This window comes from Sinocyclocheilus grahami, unplaced genomic scaffold (genome assembly GCF_001515645.1).
Source record: "Sinocyclocheilus grahami isolate Dianchi unplaced genomic scaffold, SAMN03320097.WGS_v1.1 scaffold52.1, whole genome shotgun sequence".
Lineage (NCBI taxonomy): Eukaryota > Metazoa > Chordata > Actinopteri > Cypriniformes > Cyprinidae > Sinocyclocheilus > Sinocyclocheilus grahami.
In genome coordinates, this window is record NW_015505231.1 from 659,484 (window position 1) to 669,745 (window position 10,262).

The 10,262-nt window shown below is 37.3% G+C and overlaps 1 protein-coding gene across 1 annotated transcript; it reads left to right on the forward strand.

Moving 5' to 3' along the window:
• Window positions 1-2,234: 2,234 nt before the first annotated feature.
• Window positions 2,235-9,107, forward strand: LOC107583320 (chondroadherin-like protein). Its single transcript, XM_016269498.1, has 9 exons — window positions 2,235-2,393; window positions 2,769-2,963; window positions 3,088-3,243; window positions 4,815-4,960; window positions 5,069-5,307; window positions 6,023-6,300; window positions 6,930-7,622; window positions 8,143-8,309; window positions 8,710-9,107. The coding sequence occupies exons 1-9, from the start codon at window positions 2,235-2,237 to the stop codon at window positions 9,086-9,088; spliced, it is 2,412 nt and encodes an 803-aa protein (XP_016124984.1). The 3' UTR covers window positions 9,089-9,107.
• Window positions 9,108-10,262: the final 1,155 nt, after the last annotated feature.

Consider the following 10,262-nt stretch of genomic DNA (forward strand, 5'->3'; position numbering starts at 1 on the left):
TATGTGATTGTAACACTATGTAAACTAAATAAAAACACTTAATGATTTTCCCATCTCATGTTATTCACAATAGAACTGTGAAATCATTTTAAAAATATGATGAAAAAGTGGTACTAAAAGTAAACTGATTAGGATAAGTGCCAGATGAGTAACATGACATGAATTGGGGTTGTGTATATGGGTCTGTGATGGACAGTATCAGTGTTAGTGGCAAATGAAAACAGTGTTTGCCTGAAATCAGTTCAAATTATATCAATTTAGCTAAAGGCACAGGGTCATCAGGACACTATAGTCTATAGTCAGAGGTAGCAGAAAGACCTTTATTGCCAAATATGTTTGCACAGAAAAATAATTTGTTGTAACAGAAGGAGCTTTTTTATAGTACACAGAAACAACAACAGCAGTACACTGAACCAATTACACAGTACAATAAAACACACGGATAGTATGTACATGGTTGTATGCACATGAATGCTTCATACAACATAACAGAATATAATTTACATGAAATACATCATATTTGACAGCATATTTGTCAACTGCCGAATTCATAAATAAACTCATTCTGGTGACACATCTAATCCTGTAGAATACCTGCAAAAAAGCACAAGTGTTTAGATTCAATAATAAGCATTTAATACAGGGGGGTATGATTTCGGCAGCACTGCAGAATTCATATGGCATTCTATTGATATGCTCGATGCATAAGCACAAGGTCTTCACAGCTTTTCAGTGTTATCAGCATAAGGGCAGAGTAATTTAGACAGATTTAACAAAACATTTGAAATTGTTCTGCTCCCTAACAAACACATTCTGTTTCATAAGGAATATTGCAATAGAGAAAATGAGCACTTGTAGTAAAAACACACAAACAATAAAAGCACAGCTAAACAGTCCAAGTTGTAAATCATACCAGTCTAGTTAAATACATGATCAAAGACAAATACACAGTTAAATACACGATCAAAAATATACGATGTTGGCACTCGAGGGGAGTCAGATCCCGGCAGAACTCGGCAGCTTAAACTGGCATCTACAGGCGGGGGCCATCAAGTGGTGCTTTTCTCTCATTCACATCAGCTAGTCAGGTGATAACACAAGGTGCCGCGGACGAGAACGGAAGGCGCAGAATAAAGATTTCAGCCTAAAGGCTACATGTTTAGTTGTAATATTAAACCAACTTGCAACGAAACGTAGCACACTTGCGAGATCAAGAAAATATTTCCTCATCACTGTCAAGTTTAGAGCTGCAGAATTTCCAGTTCTGGGATTATATACAGTTTAAACTCCTAACAGAGGTGAGTTGTCATTTCTTTCATCATCTTCTTTTGCAGAAACAGTAGTTTACATTCAGCTCAGTAATATTAAGGGGTTTCATCCCTACTCTGATCAAGTTAAGTTCTGCATAATGAAACCGTCATATTTTGTAAGATTTAAAAATGGAAATGAGTAAAATACTTCTTTGTCTTTCTCCATTCATGCACTAAAGTTTGGAGCCCTGTGAAATGTGGTACCGCTGTGTTAGTTGTGTTAAGGGCAGGATGGGATCAGAGGTCATAATGCAAGAATTTACCAGTGGTGTTTAAAGATATAAGTATTATGTTGTGTTTGGTTTGAAATAGGAATACAATCTTTAAATAGACTGTAACAATAATTGTTCTCGTGTTAATTTTGTTTATGCTACTGTTCAAAAGATTTAACATTAACAATGTGGATGGTATTTCTGAGATTCTGTCATGTGACACTGAAGACTGGAGGACTGTTGCTGAAAATTCATTGCATCACAGGAATATATTACATTTCAAATTGATTCAAACTAAAAATTAAAAGAGTATTACTCTTTTAACTGCATTTTTGATCAGATAACTGAAGGCAAGCCTTGGCAAGCATAAATTACTTATTCTATGAAACATTATATATATATATATATATACTGACTCCAAATGTTTGAATGGTAGTGTTGTATTTTTTATTATTTTTTTAATTACTTTTTATTATTTTCATGTACATATAAATGGACATGCTAACATTTTTTACACATGAAAGAATAGGCCTACTGCACCTGTTTAGAAAATATAAAACTAAGCAAAAAAAAACAGTCTTAAGGTTTTTGTTAAATATGCACTGCTAGAAACTTTGCACCATCTTGTCTGTATATTTATCTTTCCATTATGTTCAAATGCAGATAATAATCAGTTTCCTTTGTATCGGTTCATTTGGAGGAGGTCGGCACCATGAGGCTGATAGTAGCACGTCTGCTTCTGTTCTTATTAACCTCTGTTCCTGCGGGTCAGACTGCGAAATGCCTGCGCGTCTGTGTTTGCGATGACACAAAGCTCACTGTGATGTGTGTAGGGAAGAATCTCACACATATTCCTCCTACTATAAACGAGGTGAGTGTGACTTTCCACATCCAGTACAGAACACCACACAAAAATCATCATGCTTGTGTCTTAATATCATGATCATAGTTTACTGTCTGATGCCTCTGAAGTTTGCTTTTGTATCCAGATTGTGCATGGCGTGCACCATCAAACAACAAGACGATGCATGACACTATAACAGACTGATTCAAACAGACTCTCATTTAATATTGTGCCTTCCTGAACTTCCTTCCTAATGGGTAACATTTGGTATGCAGGGTTAATAACACCTCTAATGCCTTTCAAAATAACCTGACTAACTTATAGGATCTGTTAGCATTATTATGAGCATGTGGATCAACATACAGTACTCATATGCAGTATTTGCAATGGCTTTCATCTCAGATCACAGTGAAATTGGACCTGAAGAGGAATAATCTTGGGGAACTGCCTAAAAATGCGTTCAAACACACACCCTACCTGACCCACCTGAACCTGCAGGGATGCAGTATCCAGTCCGTCAGAGAGGGGGCGCTCCGGGGACTTTCACGTTTGGTGCAGCTTGACCTCACTAGCAACCATATTGACATCCTCTACCAGGTGTTTTCTTTGAGATGTGGAAGTGTGTTCATTTTAGATGAATGGAGGTCAAATCATTCTAAAGCGGATTGTTTGACATGTGTCTGTGTTTTTAGCTATGTTGTTACTGTCTCCCCACCTGTAGGAATCGTTTGACGGTTTATCATCACTGAAGCAGTTGTATTTAGACCGGAACCGCATTGAAGAGATCCACCCTGGAGCGTTTGCTGCGTTAAACTCTGTAAACCTGCTCTCCCTCACTCATAACCAGCTAGTCTACCTCCCCAACATGGCATTCCAGGTACACTACCGATCAGCAATTTGAGATGCATTAAATTGAGTAAAAGTGACAGTGAAGACATTTGAAATGTTGGAAATTATTCCTGTTTCAATTAAATGCTGTTCTTTTATGCATTCTTTTATTCAACATAACAGTTTCCACAGAAAATTATAAGCAGCCGTGTTCAACATCGATAATAATAAGAAATGTTTTTTGTGCAGCAAATCATCAACTTAGAATGATTTCTGAAGGATCTTGAGAGACTGAAGAGTAATGATGCTGAAAATTCAGCTTTGACATCACAGGAATAAAATCTATTTTAAAGGAGTCATATATGCTATTTTAAAGATCATTATTTTGTGTATTTGGTGTAACAGAATATGTTAACATCCTTTAATATTAAAAAAACACATTATTTTTCAAACACTGTACATTATTGTAGGTCCTCTATGCCCCGCCTCTCTCAAACACGTCGTTTTCAACAAAGCCCCCTCCTTTGACAAGCGCAGTCTGCTCTGATTGGCCAGCTGACCCAGTGCATTGTGATTGGCCGAACACCACAAGCACGCGTCGGAAATGTAACGCCCCTTACCATAACCGCTTCAGCTTTCAAAGTAAATATCAAGACAGTTAATAATGTGGTTAGTTTTACCATCAGTTCAAGCCCGAAAGGGCAACAGTCGCGTGACAGACACAGTGATGATGCAGTACACAAGCCGCATACAGTCGCTGATTCAGAAACGCCAGATTGTCATAGCAAAGACAGAATTTACCCTTTTTTTTTTTTTAAGATATAGCCTTTGTGCACAGCCAGCCTTGTACTCTTCTAGGTTCAAAAAACTGTCGTCCATAAAATGCATTGCAGAAATTCGAACATCTGGGTTGTGCTGTTCTGTTGTAAATAAACCTTAACCAATGATTCCTAATTGCGTCTACTTCCGGAAGGCTAAATAAAGTGCTTTTGCTTTCGCACTGAAACACAGCATCTCCCTGACATGCTGCTTCAACACGACTACTGTTCCTGAAACCACGCCTTCTTTCTTTGCGTGCACATTTGGGCGGCATTATGCTAATATTTCCACATAGTGAGGTAGATATGTGGGGGCGTGTTAGAACGAGCCGTTTTAGGTAGGCGTGGTTGACTTTTAGTCTTTGCAACTTTACAGATCTTCTTTATGCACCAAGAGCTTGTAACACTCCAAAGAGAAAGGAAAACTTGAAATCGCATCATATGACCCCTTTAAAATATATTACAATTAAAAAGTTATTTTAAATTGCGACATTATTTCACAATATTACTATTTTTACTGTATTTTTGATCAAACAACTGCAGCCTTGTTGAGCATAAGAGACTTGTTTCAAAAACATGAACAAATCTTACCAACCTCATACTTTCAATTGAGAATATATATCGTTTTTTTTCTAGTGAATTCTAGAATTCTCTCAGAGAGTCCCATTGCTTTATGTTATAATCTTTCCAATCTGAGTTTACACTGATTTTGTTGGTTGGTTTGTGTGCTAATCTTCTGTTAGACTTTTTTTTGATATGGATAATTTTCCTCCTGAGTAATTCCCAGTGATCTGTCTCTCAGGGAATGCTGAATATCCAGTGGTTGCGTTTGAGTCATAACTCTCTAAATAATCTGGCGACGGAAGCCTTTGCTGGTCTTTTTGCACTCACACACTTAAACCTGGACCATAATGAACTCCAATACTTTCCTACCAAAACTATGACCAGGTAGCGACTGATTTTTGACAAACAAAATGAATTATTGTTGATTTTAGATATCCTCTGGTATAAAGCAGACATTCAGAACTCACTGTTGTCTTTTTTTTGTTGTCTAAGATTGGTGGAGTTGACTCACCTGGATATGAGTTTTAACCCCATAACATATCTGGTGGAGGAGAGTGTGTCCATGCCGAAACTCACACATCTGTCTCTGCACCACATGGCCCTGCAGGACCTGTCTGAATCAGCTTTGTCTCTGTCTCCTCATATCTCTCACCTAGATCTGAGCTACAACCAGCTCCCTTACATACAGGCCCTCGAAATGTCCTCACAGCTCACCAGCCTTAACCTCAGCGGTAATCATGAATACAGCATTGCCCTCTGTCTCGGTATTTAGTTTGTTACAACACTAACCTCTCAGCCAGTATAATTACTTTCACAACAAACTTTGCAACTATAATTATGTTTAATTATCTTTTATATATAAATTATCTGCATTTTTATATTAGAAATGTCATTTAATAACAACAACAAGATCAGTAACATAGCTGAATTATCATTCATATGAATTATTATTATTTGTTCAGCTTATAAAAATATTAGTATATAACTGAATTATAAAGAAATAATAATAATATAATGGAAGTATCAACAACAATAAAAACAATTGTTGTTCATATGAATCATAATTATAATTATTTTCTAAGTTTCAGTAGGACAGTTGAGCAGTAGTTCATTAGAAATTATATTTAAGCCAATAAAATCTAACAACAACAACAACAATAATAAAAATCTTTCTTTCCTTCATTCATTGGCATTTCTAATGAACCACTTTCCATTCCTCCCCTACTGAAGCTTTAGGAAAACCTGTAAAGATCAATGATTATTTATGAAAATTTTAGTTAGTTACTAATTCTTAAAGTTATTTAAGTTGAATTAAGAGTATTCTTTTTATTCTAAAATTGTCTTACATTGTCATACATTCTCTTCACATTTCTCTCCATTTAAACTTCATTTAAAATATCTCAAAATCAAACTGTGAAGTGATAGCTTTCATTCACTGTCCTTCAGGGAACCCGATCAGATGTACATGTTTACTGCAAGGGCTGAAGAGATGGGCGCTGAGCTCAGGAATCAAGCTCTATGGGGCCTGTGCTTGGCCGCCACACCTCTCAGACGAACCTCTACAAAATGTTCAAGAACAGGACCTCCGCTGCAGACCACATGATGCGCTGAGGCCGGATGTGATAGAAAAAGAAGGAAAAGAAGAAGATGGAGTGCAAGAAAAGGCTGTGCCAACTGCCAAGCCAAAGAAAAAGAGCAAATGCCCAAAGAATTGCCATTGTGAGGTGAGAAAGACTTGGAAAAGGGCGGAGGGAATTTTAGTTATTTATTCTCTAATTTAACATAATCCTTGTTCTTGTCAGTTGTACAAAAATATGAACTTAAAGGAATAGTTTCAAACCCGAAAACCTGCTGAACATTTACTCACCCTCAGGCCATCCAAAAGGTAGATGAGTTTGTTTCTTCATCAGAACTGATTTGAAGAAATGTAGCATTGCATCACTTGCTCACCAATGAATCCTCTGCAGTGAATGGGTGCCGTCAAAACAAGAGTCCAAACAGCTGATAAAAACATCACAATAATCCACAAGTAACCCACACGGCCATCAGTTAACATTTTGTGAAAATGTGAAAAAAAAGTGAAAAGCTGCATATTTGTAAGAAACAAATCTATCATTAAGACATTTATAACTTCAAACTGTTGCCAATGGCACCCATTCACTGCAGAGGATCCACTGGTGATCAAGTTACGTAATGCTAAACTTTGATGAAGAAACAGTGTCATCTACATCTTGGATGGCCTGAGAGTGAGTAAACTGTCAGCAGATTTAAATTTTTGGGTGAACTATACCTCAAATCTAATTCATATCTCCGTCTCACCACATTTTGTGTTCTCCTCACTCTCACCATCAAGGCTGCAGTTCAGCACGCTACATGTGAGGACCGCGGCCACACTAAAGTGCCATCTGGTTTCCCTGGCAACACTCTTCTGCTTGACATGCGTGGAAACCATTTCCATTATCTCCCTAGCAACAGTTTCCCTGGTGTCCCAGAGGTAGTGTCTCTTCACCTGGACAGCTGTAAGATCCATGAGATCGAGGGTGGCGCCTTCCGGGGCATGAAGGGGCTAATGTATCTCTACCTGTCTGACAACCAACTGTCCTCCCTGGACACAAAAACCTTTGAGGGTGCCCATGAGGTCATGTACCTTCACCTGGAAGGCAATAAACTCACTCGGTTTCCTTCTTCAGATACACTGGGTCACATTCCCAAACTCCTCGAGCTGCATCTGGAGAGAAACCTTCTAGCTAAACTAGAGCCTTCAGGGCTCCTTTCCTCGGTCCCTCAGCTGTCAGGCCTTTACCTCAATAATAACATCATCGCATCCATAGTGCCAAAAGCTCTGGATCCGGCACCCAAGCTGGATGTCCTTCATCTTGAAGCTAATGCGCTAACAGAAGTGCCGAGTGATGCACTAGGCCATACCCCTCTTTTGTCTGAGCTCCGCCTTTCAGGGAATCCGATTCGCTGGATTGGGCCAAGAGCATTTCGGGCGGTGGCTGAAAGTCTAAAGCACCTGCACATTGATAGAATGAGTCTTCAGAAGGTAGAGGTCAAATGGCAAACTACTAATAATATTATGCACTATTAAAGTATAGTTCACTCAAAGATGAAAATTCTGTCATTAATTTCTCACGATCAAGGCCCAGAAAGGTAGTAAGGATATTGTTAAATCAGTGGATCAACAGTAATTATATGAAGCTACAAGAATACTTTTTATGCGCAAAGAAAACAAAATTAACTTCTTTATTCAACAATTCTTCTTTTCCGTGTCAGTCTTCAACATGCGTCTTTCTGGGCCTTGAACGTGTCAGTTGCGTTGTTGTCTATGCAGGGTCAGAAAGCTCTTGGATTTCAACAAAAATATCTTAATTCTTGTTCTGAAGTTGAACGAAGGTCTTATGGGTTGGGAACGACGTGAGCGTGAGTAATTAATGACATAATTTTCATTTTTTAGTGAACTATTCCTTTAAATGATAAAGAAACAACAGTTAATCCTTGCTTTTACTAATCTGGATAATAGAAAATGTTCTTTCTCTGTCTTCATGTTTGATTTGTGGTCGTAGATGAGCGCGAGGTCTCTGGCAGGGTTTGGTCCTGGTCTGTTGTCTTTGTCTCTGGAAGAGAATCAGCTAGAGGAGTTGCCTGACCTTTCACCTCTTACTGGACTTCAATACCTTACCCTTAACAAAAATCCGTTAATGTGTGATTGCAAATTACTACCATTTTACAGGTGAGATATCCATCCATCCATCCATTCATCTGCTGTTCTATCTTACAAATTATAGTCTATACTGATAACAAATTACATGACGGAAATTATAGTCTTTAATGTATTATTATTATTAAATTCGTATTATAATTATCTATTGGATTACACATATTAGGTAATGCACTCTGACTAATTTTTGATTACTTTTAGATTACTTTTGAGCAAAAATACATTCCATTCTTTGTTATCAACATTGTGAAGTGTATTAAACATTACATTAAGCCAGGGTTTCAGGGGATTTAAGGCTGGAAGACTTTCCAAATGTATAAAAGCGGTAGAATTTCTGAAAGGAAAACTTAATAGAAAAAAATCTATCTATCTATCTATCTATCTATCTATCTATCTCAACTCTTTCTTTCAGATGGTTGAAAAATTTGAGTCTGAGTGTTGAGGCTGTGTGCGGTTACCCCTCTGAGCTGCGAGGTCAGTCCGTGATGGAGGCAGCCATCTTTAAGAACTGTTCTGGAGAAAATGCTCATTCCTTCAAGGAGACCTCCATCTCTACCAAAGCCCCTACACCAAACAAACCCATGCAGACCACAAAGACCCGACCTGCGCAATCTGAACCTAATCCTAAACCAGCGAAGCCCAAACTGACAGCGGCACCAAAGAAAAATGAGTTTGATGAACTCAAACCAGTGCGGGCCCTGAAAAAAAACAGGCCAAACAAGAAAAAAAGAGGAAGGAGACCAAGGATTAAGTCATCAATAAAAAAAAAAGCCATGGAGTTTTTGATTTAAACTAAGTGGATAATGTGATATATTTATCAGGTGAACAAATTTACTATTTAGGTAAAGCTGATAAAGACCATAATTCTTGAATGTGCAATTTATTTCAAATTATGAAACATTCCAACAAACGTTGTTTTTTTGGCATATAAGGTTTAACTCATAAATATGGGTTTTTATAATGTGAAGTATGTGTCATTTCAAATAAATCCGTTGTTTAAAGAAATATTCTGAATTTCCTCACAAAATTATATATATATATATATATATATATATATATATATATATATATATATATATATATATCATTTTTTTTTTCAATTGCTTACATGCTTACACATATGTTATGCTTTTTGTAATCATTTTGTTAGATATATGCATACAAATATTAAGCATAAATTCAAGTTTTATATTTATGCTTTTTGTACCAATTTTGTGAAATGTGCAAATAAATACATCTTAAAAATTAAAAAGGATTCAAGTGACATTTTTTTCAATTGCTTACAAACAAAATCTTTACTTGTGTCACAATTTCTGAAAGCTGACACTCAAACACCCAGAACCACACACCGAATCTGCAAAACCATAAGCTAATTCTTGGCCTTTGATTGAGTTTTCAATTTCATAAAGCACTTTTTGCAAAACACAACATACAATGTAACACACAGACATCTAACAGGAATTAATGTTATGGCAAAGGTGATTGCAAATGTTTGCTTTTGAGATGTGTTTGTGATATTTTATGGGCTTACATTTCTGCCACAATTCTGCGCGCGAAAGATCATATTTTGAGCGCACAAAAGTGCATTTTGCACGCGCGCGATCTGAGTTTGTGGAGAAAATGTTCCTTTCGCAAAGAAAAAAAGTCTTTCGAGCGCACGGAAATCAATTTTGCATTTAAAATACGTTTTTGGATGTGTGCAGACCTTCTCTTTTGCGCGTGCTATGTTTCACTAGCTTGCTCACCTGATGCCCCCCTGTGCCCCCTGTGCTCGCTAAATGCCAACAGCTCACAGCCCAGCGTTACAACGTGCCATAATTCCAGCCAATCAGAGACCAAGGCTGCTAAATTCTGATTGGCTGCCTTGACAACCAATCACAACATTGAGGACAAATACAGTGCATGCATAATTATTATGCAAGTTGATATTCTGATTATATTTTTTTCCAAGCACATTTTACCAAT

Excerpts from the sequence above, each read along its gene's own strand:
- LOC107583320 (XM_016269498.1), top strand. The coding sequence starts at position 2,235 with ATGAGGCTGATAGTAGCACGTCTGCTTCTGTTCTTATTAACCTCTGTT. Across the intron at positions 6,301-6,929 it reads CAAAGAATTGCCATTGTGAG|GCTGCAGTTCAGCACGCTAC; the intron begins GTGAGAAAGACT and ends CTCACCATCAAG. Across the intron at positions 7,623-8,142 it reads ATAGAATGAGTCTTCAGAAG|ATGAGCGCGAGGTCTCTGGC; the intron begins GTAGAGGTCAAA and ends TTGTGGTCGTAG.